Source organism: Drosophila simulans, chromosome 2L (genome assembly GCF_016746395.2).
Source record: "Drosophila simulans strain w501 chromosome 2L, Prin_Dsim_3.1, whole genome shotgun sequence".
Taxonomy (NCBI): Eukaryota; Metazoa; Arthropoda; class Insecta; order Diptera; family Drosophilidae; genus Drosophila; species Drosophila simulans.
Genome location: NC_052520.2, coordinates 19987052 through 20000179, shown reverse-complemented (window position 1 = coordinate 20000179; position 13128 = coordinate 19987052). Strand labels below are relative to the sequence as shown.

The 13128-nt window shown below is 45.4% G+C and overlaps 2 protein-coding genes and 1 long non-coding RNA gene across 10 annotated transcripts in view; 2 read left to right on the top strand and 1 right to left on the bottom strand.

Moving 5' to 3' along the window:
* The first annotated feature begins 292 nt into the window (after window positions 1-292).
* On the top strand, window positions 293-1935 carry LOC6732916 (la protein homolog). Its single transcript, XM_002079985.4, has 2 exons — window positions 293-1369; window positions 1441-1935. Exons 1-2 carry the CDS (start codon window positions 395-397, stop codon window positions 1636-1638), a joined length of 1173 nt encoding a protein of 390 aa, XP_002080021.1. The 5' UTR covers window positions 293-394; the 3' UTR covers window positions 1639-1935.
* LOC6732915 (protein spire) overlaps window positions 1925-13128 on the bottom strand; it is a 36663-nt gene continuing 25459 nt past the window's right edge. For 2 of the 8 annotated variants that reach the window (XM_039298622.2, XM_039298623.2), the window contains exons 7-18: window positions 11226-11255; window positions 10933-11063; window positions 10622-10733; window positions 10211-10343; window positions 6667-6740; window positions 6384-6588; window positions 5072-5158; window positions 4656-4801; window positions 4082-4420; window positions 3815-4018; window positions 3438-3751; window positions 1925-3379 (exon numbers count right to left, since the gene is read on the bottom strand). In XM_039298622.2, the coding sequence (XP_039154556.1) occupies window positions 3160-3379; window positions 3438-3751; window positions 3815-4018; window positions 4082-4420; window positions 4656-4801; window positions 5072-5158; window positions 6384-6588; window positions 6667-6740; window positions 10211-10343; window positions 10622-10733; window positions 10933-11063; window positions 11226-11255 (1995 nt within the window). In that variant the 3' untranslated portion in view covers window positions 1925-3159. Of the gene's footprint in view, window positions 3380-3437; window positions 3752-3814; window positions 4019-4081; window positions 4421-4655; window positions 4802-5071; window positions 5159-6383; window positions 6589-6666; window positions 6741-7877; window positions 8505-10210; window positions 10344-10375; window positions 10734-10932; window positions 11064-11225; window positions 11256-13128 lie in introns of those variants that run through there. The other 6 variants (XM_016180437.3, XM_016180438.3, XM_039298624.2 and 3 more) reach the window with 5 other exon arrangements.
* LOC123327484 lies at window positions 9013-10204 on the top strand. The gene is made up of 3 exons (XR_006542211.1): window positions 9013-9502; window positions 9599-9775; window positions 9846-10204. It is a non-coding gene; the product is annotated as an uncharacterized LOC123327484 (long non-coding RNA).

Here is a 13128-nt window from a genome sequence, read left to right as displayed (position 1 = left end):
CAAAAATAATATAAACAACTTTTCGTCACATATATTTTGAATTATTACTTTAGGTACGGTATGTTCTTATTTTTGAATATCGTGATAATTGTTTATGAGTATATGTATTTATTTGATTTTTGTTGATATAATTCGAAATGTGACCATTACTAGATAAAAAATTAAATAAAGGAATGTATATTTTCGAAGCCTTTAAATAATGCACAGTCAAGATGTCCGCACTGCATTTTCAAGTTAATGCTTGGCGCTAGTCACGGTTTTTGAAATGCGCATCTCTATCACGGCATTTCGGGAATAGTGTTGTCAAACGCCGTGACTCATTTTACCGATTTCACACGTGTTTCAGTGAGCGCACATTTCATTTTCAGTTCTTTGCGAAATTTTCACAGCTAAAATGGCCGATGTTGCTGAAGCCCCGAGTGTGGAAACCCAGGAGGAGGTAGCACAGCCCGCCGAGGCACAGGTGCTGGAGGCGAAGAACGGCGACGCCAAGAAGGACCCGGCTCCCGCAGCAGAGGAAGCCGCTGGCGGCATCTCCAAACAGGAGCGCGCCATAATCCGGCAGGTAGAGTACTACTTCGGCGATGCCAATCTGAATCGGGACAAGTTTCTGCGCGAGCAGATCGGCAAGAACGAGGACGGCTGGGTGCCTCTGTCGGTGCTCGTTACCTTCAAGAGATTGGCCTCTCTGTCCACGGACTTATCCGAGATCGTGGCTGCCCTGAACAAATCCGAGGAGGGGCTCGTGGAGATTAGCGAAGACAAACTCAGCCTGCGTCGCCATCCAGAGCGTCCCATTCCAGAGCACAACGAAGAGCGGCGCAAGGAGATCCAGGAACGGACTGCCTACGCCAAGGGCTTCCCACTAGATTCGCAGATTAGCGAACTGCTCGACTTTGCAGGCAACTACGACAAAGTGGTCAACCTGACCATGCGCAAGCACTACGACAAGCCCACCAAGTCGTACAAGTTCAAGGGCAGCATCTTCCTTACCTTCGAGACCAAGGACCAGGCAAAGGCCTTCCTCGAACAGGAGAAGATCGTTTATAAGGAGCGCGAGCTGCTGCGTAAGTGGCAGGTGGACTACCTTAAGGAGAAGCAGGAGGAATACGCCCAGAAGAACGAGAAGCGCAAAAACAAGAAGGAAACCAAGCCTGAGCCGGCCTTCGAGCTGCCCAAGAATGCCATTGTTGTCTTCGAGGGCGCTCCGGAGACCTCTAGCCGCGAGGAGATACGCGAAGCCTTCGAGAAGATCAAGGACTTCGATGTGGCCTACATTGAGTTCGCCAAGGGCGAAACCAAGGGCTCTGTGCGGCTGACCGAGGCCGATGCGGCCGAAAAATACATTGCCAAGGTGGAGGAAGGCAAGGTAAGAATCAGAAATGGAGTTATATCTTTTCCCTACTTAGCTAATCCGAAACCGTACTTGCCTATCCACAGCTCAAGTTCAACGATGAGGTCTCTCTGTCGCTGCGAAAGGCCACCGAGGAGGAGGAGAAGGAGTTCATCGACAAGGCCATCGAGTTCATGAAGAAGCGACGCGACTTCACCAGGAACAAGGGCAAACGCTTCAATCGCAAGCGCCACGGCGGAAACGACCACAAACATGGCGGCGGTAAGAAGGCGCGTGGGGATTAACTCCGCCACCTGTATTCCGCCACCCGAGTCCCTTTATCGCAGTAGACCAAGCTTAATTGTTACTCGGTAGATCTAGTTGACCTAGCTTTAAGGCTTATAACATATATAACACTTGCTTTCTCTTAGTTTTCGAAATAATCGTTACAGGTACAGAATATTTTTCAAAAATGTATGTGTAGTCTGTTACCTAAATAACGAAATGGACTCTAATTTATTTTACATAGAAGACTACGAATCCAATTGTTTCCCTCAGAAGAAAGCTAAGCTACAAATAAAGACCACTGTGTAAAAACTGAATCTTGTTCATTAGTTTGTATTTTCATTTATTATTGCTGTTTTGTGTATTTTCGATCTCTTTGTGTGTTCGTGTGTGTATTAAATTATTGTAAATGAATTTCACTTAAAAGCATAAAATTTAATATTACAAGTACTTAAATGCATTTACAATTACAGATAAATCAAACAAAATTGTTCAAAAACGGTTAGAAAACTATAATAGCAGCTACAATTAGGTAATATAATGTTCGTTAGGGGTTTGCTTTGCATCATCAGCTTGTACAATTATATAGACGTCGCTTACAACTTAGACGCACTTAGGGAGAATTAAAACTAAGCGAATTAACTAAATAGTTTGGGCTGCATAGCAACGCCGACTAAAATTAAATTAGGCTATCAAGTGGTTCTTGCGTTATACATTGACATTGTAGTTAATAGGGGAACAAAACGAAAACTTCACAAGGTAAACAAAGATCTGCGCAAGCACAAAAGTTTCACAACATTTTTGGATAACTATCTCAACAACGAAATTTCTTTCTGAACTGGGAATCGTATTGCGAATATCGATGTATTCTGTATGATCAATACGTCGCTCGTGCTGAAACGAATGCAGGAGCAGGGTACAGGGTACAAGTGAGGTCGAATATATGTGCACTTGATATACGCGGATACAAGAGTTATGATTACATGTACTTAATCAACTTTTACGCATACTTTGAACAGTTATAAACAACGGCATCGCGTTGCGATCTGCGATAATATAATGTGTAGCGACGTGTAAGTTAGCTCCTCTATAAATAGTAAGTGGTGGGGTGCGCTCAAGCGGATCTCTCTGTAGCCGGCAGAAAATGTACAAAGCTTCAGCCAGGAATTCTCGGTATTCTCCTCTGCTTATTCACTAGACTAACACGATTTACAAACGAGGCTCCTCGAGGCTCTATCCTTTTAAGTGTACAACAGTCGATCTAATCCATATCTATGCATGTATGTAAATAGCTAAGTGTGCAAGTGCGTTCTGAAGGCCCTAAAACAGCCGCGCTGAAACTGAAAATTCTCACAGGTAAGGAATGTGGTCAGTAATCAAATAGTGTCTGTTGTCTGTCAATGAGTCATCATCAATGTCATGTAGTCAATGGTAGTATGTATAGCGATGCAGAGTCAAGTCAGTCGTTAGAACTCCATTGCAACCATCCTACGGTCTTCAAACGCACTGCGGAGTTATCCTATCTCTGATCTGATTCCCGCCTACTTCCAGACGGGCGTCAGGTCCAGGGTGAGATTCTGAATGGTGCGGTTACGGGCAGAGCTGCGTTTCTGCTTCACGGAGCTGGTGATCTCGTTGACCAGTCCCTGGCAGTCGTTGCACACGGTCACCTGCTCGCCGCGCAGGTTCTCCTTTTGCTCCTGCGTCTGGGCAAGATGGCTGCCCGAGGAGAACAGGTTGAATCCTCTCGAGAAGCGGGATCTGAGAATAAATTACGGTTAATAAATGTATGGCACCACAACCCAGACAAAAAACTCACTTCCTCTCCAGGGTGCTGTTATTGGAGAGCGGTCGATATGCTGGACTGTGCACGGGCAGACTTCGGGGTCCCTCCATGCTCCTCGACATGGCGTTGTTGTAGTGCTGCTTCTGCTGCTGGTGGACGCCCGAGGGTCGCATGGCCGCGGAATACGAGGACGACATGGTCGCCTGGTCGTGCAGTGCCTCCACGGCCTGTCCAGTGGCAGCCGCTGAGGAGGAGGATGCTCCGGGTCCCACGCTAATGCCCGGCGTGCTCATGTTTGATCTTTGGTGCTTGGGTGAGGATGGGGCACTGCCCACGGTGCTTCGAGTCTGGAAAAAAGGAATCAATATCATTAGGTCTATGTTTACTGGTCGAACTGTAAGGAAGCCTACCTTTCGATCTGACTCGGATCGCAAAAGACGCTCTATCAGCGACTTGGGGAACTGGTCGTCCATGATGTTCCCCGTCGAGGATGAGTGCGCCTGCTGGGCATGATGGGAGGGTGATGGGGTGCTCGAGCTGGCCGGACTGGACAGCAGCGATGGCGAGATCAGCACGAGGGGCACGTTCCGGAAGTGCTCCGAGGGAATTCGCATCTAGGCAGAAATCGGAAACAGTAAATATGCAGCCATATGGTTAACCAATAACCCGGTACCCACCTTGGTATAGCACTTGGCGCAGACCGTGCGCTGGCACAGCTTGCACTGGATGCCCCAGGGACCGAAGAACGAGAACCGAGTGCGCAGGCACAGGAAGCAGACGCGACGCTTTTCAACATCCTCCTTGACGCGCACGTCCATCGGCAGGCCCTCCAGCTCCGCCTTGGTCATGACGGAACGGATGTGAACGATCTCCGCCAGCGTGACGGACAGCCGATCGTCACCCCGTTCCATCCACGTCTGTTTGTCCATGAAGGACTTGTTCCATGGCCCAAGCGAGGATGTTGAACTGCCCTCGTCTGAGGGATGAGTCTGCTCCGTAGGACTTCTCTTGGGCGTCTGCAACGGATTGGTAGATACAGAAATAAAGTTTGAATAGGGTTTAAAAGCTATTGTTTTGATTTGCTGATAAAAAGTTTGCTTGAATGGAGAAATGGTCGAGAATGAAAGAGTCTAGCATATTGTGAAGTATGGCAGTCCCACCACAGATGTACTATCCTTGAAAGAATAATGCAAAAGTAGAGGGCACCCTCTTCCCTCGATATCCTCATTACCATTATGCTGGCGGACTCACCTCCTTGCTGACGTCGTCCGATTGACGCGACTCGGGCCTCGTGGGCGGCATTGAGTGCGTCTCGTCCAGGTTGCTCTGGCATCCAACGATGGTGTGGCGGCGCAGGGATGCCCTCCGCGACTCGCACTGAGTGGCCAGGTCGTAGGCTGTCAATTAAAGAGAGGCGAACGCATTCAGTCAGGGTCAACGGGGCGGATGAGTTATTTTCATACATGAAGGACAGTGACAGTGAAGGCGCAGGGAAAAGCGGCAAATGTTAAATGTCAGATGTGTATTTCGAAAGCAAGCTGTCTGTTTAGTAGCGTGATATATACTAGTGTGGCGTCTAAATGCAATTTCGATATCCGATAGGGGGACAATCATGCAAGATGGCAATGCATTACGGTTTTACGTGCTGTTTCTTAGCAAATATTTACATTCCAGGGCCGTGTCGTAGAACTTGTGGTACTCGTCCTTCGTGAAGGATGGCTCTTCTGGAGGCGCCGCCTGCTTTGCCGGCTCCACTGATCGCGTTTCATTTTCGTTCGGGGCAGCAGTTAATTTTGTTCGTTTTTCACATATTTATTTTGTTTGTAAGCGTCATTTTTTGGCAAGTTAAAAATACATTATTTTTATACGATTATTGGCAGCCGAGACAATTAAGTTAGTACCAAAATTAAAAGCCACTACGAGGTGCCATAATAAATAATACTAGGGGCGAATTACAGTAGACTTTCTTTTATTTCTACATTCACATTTGTTTTTACAAAATATTTCGAGATTTGTTTTTTTTTTTGTATATTTGTGTTCATTGTGTGTGCTTGAGTGCCGCCTCCACCGATCGTCAATTTTGAAGTGTTATTTGCTACTTCGGCCCACACCACACCAAAATTTCTATTTGATTTTTTTGATCTTAGTGCGATTTTTGGTAACTTTACGTTCACTCGATTTTGCTAGGGCTTTGCTTGTGTCATACAAAATCATAAAAATTAATTCAACGATATTGGTTAGCAGTGTGCTCACAGAAAAACGATCAAATACCTTGGAAAAATAAGTTTGTGTTTTTTTTTTTTTTTTTGGTTTGTTGTGTAAGGAAAGGAAAAAAGTAAGAAATTAAAATAGTTTAAATTAAAATTATAAAAACTTAAACCACATCACAGACAGTCAGTTGCTTCACCACTAAAAAAGTAAATTAAAAGCAATTTTAGACACTTTTATTTTCATTTTCTTGTGGTTTCGTAACTTTCTGTCTGCAATTGAAAACCAAAATACGTAGTGAAAGACGTAAGGCGATGGCTTGGCCATGGCATTTAAGCTAGAGCATAAAGTAAACCGGTTTTAAATATAAAATTATTTATTTTATACTAAGGAAGTTAGCTGTGGCAAGTGCCTATTTAATTAGCGCAAGAGGTTCATAGTTCATAGTTTGGAGAAAGCTTTATAAAATATTGTTGAGTCTGTCGCAACATGACTACATTAGAGATTTCGAGGATAAGAAATTACTTTCTTGCCATAAATAATTAATTTGGAAATACCTTTTCAACTTAAAGGAATAATTAACCAAACCCGTAAACTTAAATTCAAAAACCATCAAATGTTAGTTCGTCGGACCGCTTCTTCTCGAATTTCAATCAAATCCAAACCGCCCATGTACTTTGTGCTCTAGTGGCGTGTGCTCCCAAAGCTCCCAAGTAGGTTATAGATATACGGAAATATGTTGCATAATCCACGCTAGAATCGGATACTCACTTGTGCGTCGGGGCCGCATCAGCGCCGCCGTCTCCCGGCAATCTTGTCGTGCCTGACTGGGCACCATGTAGCCACCGAATGGATACGGCGGCATCTTGGGCTGCGAGCAGCGGTGCATCTCGGCGAGATGTGGATGATGCTGGTGGGTGGCCGCTGTGGAGTGGGAGCTGCTGATGCTGTTCTCATCGTAGAAGAGATCGTCGTCCTGGCGAATTAGAAAATCCGAAAATGAGGAAAATAGGTTAGACCCCTTGGAGTTTTTTTGGAATGCCACGAAACACACCTGAAACTTGGAGAAGTCCACTTTGATGAGCCGCTGTCTGGATCGTGACAGCGTGGAGTTCGCATTTGGAAGCACTGCAAGAAAAACAGATCGGAGTAACAATAAGTCCTCTTTTCTCAGGCGAAAGTGGTGGGAAAGTTGTAGGCTCGATTGGATTATCTAATGAATATCATTGGGCAATGGAGCAGGCATCTCTGAATAACTCGCAATAAAACTGGATTTTCCAGCCCTTTTTGCCCGCTCATTGCGCAATTAGAGGTGACATGTCTGGGTTCTCACTTCACCGACGTCAAAGGTAGTCATAGTTTTTTATATTTTTACTTAGCCACTCCATAAAAGCCGTTAAGCCCATCGCACTTAATGGTTCTACTTGTGAAACCCACTCCGCTTGTGCAACGCCTGGGAACTCGTATCTGCAGCGGAAGAGTTCGCTTCGCCTTTGTGCAACTCAAAGATACTTTATGGGTCCACGGCTCTGTAATAACTGCTACGTGATCCGGCTCGCTACTGACCATTGACCACGGACCACCGGGGGCTAGGCATTATGTCCACTGGCTTTAACCTTTCGGTGGGGGGCAAGCACGAGCGTTTTCATCGATCTGCTTTACTCGTGGATTATGAAAACTATGAACTAGATAGAAAGACAACCATTTGAAAACTCAAAATTAATCATAGTCAAATATTCATACTATGGCATTCATTCATATTTAGGAGCAAACAATGGAAGCTATGGCTTCGGATTTTTCCATATGTTGGCTAGTAACAAGTGTGTTTAAGCTACTATCAGTCTATTTATCTTGGGTGTTATTTCTCCATGTCGCTAATGACCAAAGCTCTGCAACGCAGTGAAGAAATAAAACAAACTATTTTTCAATGCTATTTGGCAACAAAGGGTATTTAGCCTTCGGCGTGTGTCTAGATCTGCTTTGGACCCAATTTCTTCATGCCTCTAATGACTGGAGCTTAAAATCGAAGTCATAAAACGACGGCAATTACCGGAGCACTGCAGTTGCCTTGGAGTAGCTTCTCGAGCACAAAAGCAAGAAACACTTCCTCGGGGTAGAGTACGAGCACCGGAACCCTGCCCCCCAGCCCACCCACTTGCACTTTGGGGCAGGCCTGAAATCGAAACCAGGTCAAAGCGGAGCACATTCAACAATGGGGAGACGCTTTTGTGTGTTTTTCGAGGGTCTGGAGATGCTGATGTCTACCTTTTGATGACCTGATGGCCTGTCGTGGCTTGGGTGTTGGCGGATTATTGGAGGCCGATGCTCTCGGTGCCGCGCGAGGTGTTGGCTGGGGCTGGTCCAGATCCTGGTCGGAACTCGTTTGCGGGTTCGGAGTGGATGTGGATGTGGACTGGGCCTGACTGGACTCCCCGTCGGAGCCGCAGTACAGCGAGGCATCGCTGCCGATGTCCACCAGATCCGACTCCCGCGGCATGTGATGCGACCGGAAGACGGAGGCTGCCGTGGAGCGTTTCGCTGGCCGGGCTTCCATGGGTTAAGCCTGGCACATTTCCGTTTTGCTTTTCACTTTTCGGTTTTCTCACACGGTTGCATGGAGGCTATCGATCCGAGTCCGAAAAAGGGAAGCCACCCTCTGGGCCGCACTGTTCTCTCTTTTCAGGGAGGGTTGATGGGAATCAGTCGGGTTTGCCCTGCAGCTCCATTAAGTTTGGCTGAGCGTTTCCCAATATCCACACGCCACTTTGTTGTACTTTGCTTATTTTACTAGATAGCCACCGCTTTCGATTTCATTTTCACTTAGCCCACAGAATAATTGGTAGCTGCAGAGCGGACAACGACGAGGCGTCTCCAGCGAAGCTCAACACGGAACTGAGAAATGTGGCAGCTGTCAACTCGAGCTTCCCCACTTTTCGGCCCGGTTTGCGCATGCGTCGCTTGCAGAGAGCGCCAATGTTTTGTTTTGACATTTAACGGCCTAAAAGTTGTTTGGCCGTCGTCGCTGTTGTTGTTGCGTGGGTGATTTATACGTCACCGTTGGGGTGATGACGTCGTCAAGCGGCAACAAGGACTCGCCACATGTGATGAGTAAGCGCGTTAAGTCCCGCGAGGATATGGCAATCAAGGCTCAAGAAGTTTCAAGGGAAGGATAATGGAAGACGAGGTCGGCTTCGGACTACATTTTTTAGCATTTTTAATTTAACTCTCAAAGAGTTTACATTAAGGTAGCTATTTCTCAGAGTTTCAATTTCAGTGTCTGTAAACCAAAACATTTTTTTCCGAGCACCCATAAGTATGCTTTGAAATATTAAGCAAGTTACAGGTTTTACCTTAAGGTTGGGCTACACAATTCGAACCATGTAGAGTATATGTAAAAAATTTATTTGAGTTTAGTAATCATCATCAGATTAAACAAAAAGATTGTTTAAATATTTTTAGGGCTTTAAATGTACCACTTGACTAAATTGTATTTAACTTGCATTTCAAGGCAAGCCGTAGAATTTACCAACTCGATTTTATGTAGTCATACAAATTAAATTCGTCCAGCTGCTGCTGCAATATTGAAATGAACTTCAAAGTCGGAGAAGAAATACGAGAGATTCCCAGACGAAAAGAAAACCCAAACAGCCAACAATAGCCAACTTCGACGGAGGTGAGGTTGTCGTGCTTGGATTTCTTCGATTTTCCTGGCTTAAATGTTGCAGTTGCCGTTGTCGTCGTCGCGTTGTCGCTATCTTTGTGTGTCACAATTTTGCACGCTTCCTCCAACCGAGCGGATTAAGGATTTCAATTTTGGATTCGGGGTGGGGATTGCACAGGAAAAAAAATTGATTGCACTTTGTAGATAATAAATAGTAATGGCACCACTTGTAAGTTCTTTTTAAGAGCCACCTTCTTCATTAGTCCGGCTTATCAGCTCTCGATATTGAACAATTTCGTATGGTTACACAAATTATTCCTTTCAGTGTTGTGATTGGAAAATCTTGCCGTTTTTGATCTATGTTGGCATGCGCTCTTTGGCCGGCAAACACACACAAACAGGCGAACTGCAAACGGCAAACAAACAAACATGGCAGAAAAATAGGAGGACGGACGGACAATGGGGCTACCCCAGCAACAAGTGCAGTGAAAAAGTCTTGCCAGTAACTAGTTTTCCACCAGAGCCCCTTTCTCCATCCCTCAGCACTCCTCTTCTATATTTCTCGGCGGCAGGAGACATCGGTTGTCTATATAGGCGACAACAATTTATGGGCCGTTGGCGGTAAAATTTGGAGTCAGCAGCACACAACGACTTGAGACCAGGATCCAAGCGATGGACGCCCGCAGAAGATTAGAGGCGGCATCTATTTTGGCAGGCACTGTGCAAAATCCACAGGTTTCCCCTTGACAATGGGCTTGGCCTTTTGAAGGATAGGTCAGTGAGAGTGGAACCCATTAGTTGGCCATGTGTAGAGTACCATACGGATTTCTATTGAGACCCCACTGTACTCTTACAGCAATATGTACTTTTAACAACAAATGGATTTTTCAAATAGGAAGTCTAGTATCACTAGTTAAGTTGAACATTGATTACTCACCCCTTTCCCTGAGGGTCGGTGCTTCCGGCGGGGTGATCTGCTTGAGCTCCTTCCCCTTCCGTATGGACTCCATTAGCTGCTCCCGCGGGGAAGGCTCGCACATGCGCGGTGGGCCCAATTGTCGATCGCTGGCCTGATGAGTCCGGAAAGTACAGAACAAGAACGTACAGTAAACTAATAATTTTTATTTAAAAGAAAAACAACAATTTGGTACAAAAAATGAGGAATCATGGCAAAGGAAATGAAGTCGGAAGAAGGGAAAGCCTTTGCATCAATATTTCACATTCTGCCAGAGGCAAATGGGGATTTTGATGAGGAGGGATTGTTGTCGGGATTGCGGTTGACTTGGGTACTGGCCGTGCGAATGGATTGGGAATTCATTGGGGAACTGGCATTGGGGGCTTTACACACCTTCTTCAGCGGCGGCCGTGACCTGATGAACTCCAAGATCATGGCGTGGGCATCTTTCTTGACGCGCGGCGGAATATCTCCGTTCACCATCACCTTGCGCAACTGATACTTTCTGTGAAGAGAAATTCGGGCTTAGATGCGGTTTCTAAATGGGGTATTGCTTTCATTCTTTTGTTGGCTACAATGAGCGGTGCTAATTATGTTATCTATGTAAGGTCCGAAGATCAAAGCATCTGCTATCATTGTAATTTAATGAAGAAGTAGACAGCATATATCTCAACTTTGGCGTTTATTAAATAGTTTGTACTCACTTGGCTCGGATGTCGCCCATGAGTATTTCGTAGGGCGTCAGCTCGTATTCGATGGGAGTGCGCTCGTGGTTGCTCTTCTTCAGCCGCACTCCGCGTCGCAGTTCGTCGATCACCTGCACCCAGAAGCGTGCCTGTGGATTCGGGAAGGTGTGGTTAATCAATAGAGATCCGATACTAGATAGCTGCGACGGATCGCTGGCGATGTGGGACACGTCAAACACAGAAACAAGCAGGCAAACAAACAAACAACGAACAAACAAAATGGAGAACATGCAATGGAACCAGGGACCTACTTGCAGTGCCCTCCACAGCTGCAGTTCGTGCTTGAGACAGGAAGAAAAACAAGCAGACGGAGTGGTGAGAGGTGCATTTCACTTTTGCAATTATTTTCATTTAATTAACCAATAGTTTAGACTCCCGCTGCGAGGGGGACCGATCCGATCCATCGGCCTGACAAGTTAACTGTGCGTATGAGTAATGAGTGTTGAACGCTGCGCGGTGGCAGGAAGACTGTTTAGCACACAATGGGGCCTGATATGTAACAGTGATCCGCAATTTCACTTTCCATTCGCCATCGCCTTCCTGTTCGCCGCCAATTGGTGGCCATGCATCTTGAGACACCTCATTAAACATGCAAAACGAGGCGCGGAGGGTGGAGCGCATCTAGGGTCCGATTTCAGCCGAGGGCATCAATGGCAGCACATGTTTTGACACCATGTTGCACACACATACATATACCTACGATTAAGATGCCGCGCCACGCTTCAACTGCGCTCACCGCAGCAGCATTAGATGCAGCAGCGGCAGCAGCTGCAACATCAACTTGCAGCAGCAACATCAGGCCAGCTTTGAGTGGCAGCAGCTTCCGCAAAAGTTGGGATGTATCTGCTGTTGCTTTTGAAATACTTTTGGCCCATGTGCGTACAGCATTGGTAACGTCTGGATCGAAAATTAGCATACCAAATCATCATCATCATCGAAGGCAGCTAGGCGAGACACAGACACGATGTCTGCCGAAAAGAGAGATTTCCTCGGAAAACCTTTTTTCCCCTGCCAGCGAAACACGTTCAAAGCCAACGAGAAAAAATAGTAATAAAACAGAACCAGCTAAATTTCCGCAATTCCAGCATTATAGTGCCCAAACAAAAACAATGTAAATTCAGTCAAAAAGTGTTTTAACAATCAGTTGGCTGTGTGACATTCTGAAGGCTGTTGTCTTCCCAGAAAACACGATAAAACGCTGACTAAAGACACACTTCTTGCACTTCGTTTGGCAGTAGCTAAAAAACGAGTGCAAATAAAAGAAAAACACTCCCTATAAACAATAGACCAAACAAAGGTAGAGAACTCTTATCGGAGAAGTAGAAAATGATAAGATGGCGTTTAATCAACGCTCTACAATGGACTCAAATTTCGTTTCGCAATACCAACAAAACCAAGAAGACACAAAACAAACACACTTGACTGGATTCGTTGCCAGGTCTCCATTGCGCATATGATATATGGTGTATGTCTGGCCAATTAATTGGCCAATTCCACGGCTGCACCCTCTTTTTTAATCCCCGCCTATCGGCACATGCAAATTCATGGAGTGCAAATATTTATGGTCTATTTCACTATCTGGTTGTGTTTCGTCTGTACTCCAGTATGGGCAAATAATGATGTGTCGTCTATTTCACACGCAAAGGTTTCTTATTTTTGCGATTTGTAATCCTCGGACATGCGAGGAAAAGTCGCGCCCAACATTTCTCAAATTGAAAGTACCCTAGATTGACTCAAGAAATTCTACTTTTGTTTTTTATTATGATTACAGCCCTAAACTACAGATAATTCTGCTTTTATTGGGCTCTCTTGACTCCTCAAGACAAAGAAACAGCATTATTAAATTTAAGCAATTAGCAGTTCATATAAATAAAGTAATTTCAGAATTTGTTGGTGGCAATAATTTGGGCAAGCAAATTAGCCACTGAAATAATAAGTCATTTGCTTTACATTCATGCTCAATCCGGTTTATTAACGTGGCTTAAACCAGCTGCAGAATTTCCCGAGATATGCAAATAAGTCTAAAGACATTGGAGCTTATAGAACCCCACATTTAGCACATTCTCAGCCTTATCAACTTTTGAGGACAAACTTTGGCAACTGTTCTTTGACAGACTTGGGTTTCCATCTGATTGAAAAAATCAAACACACCTC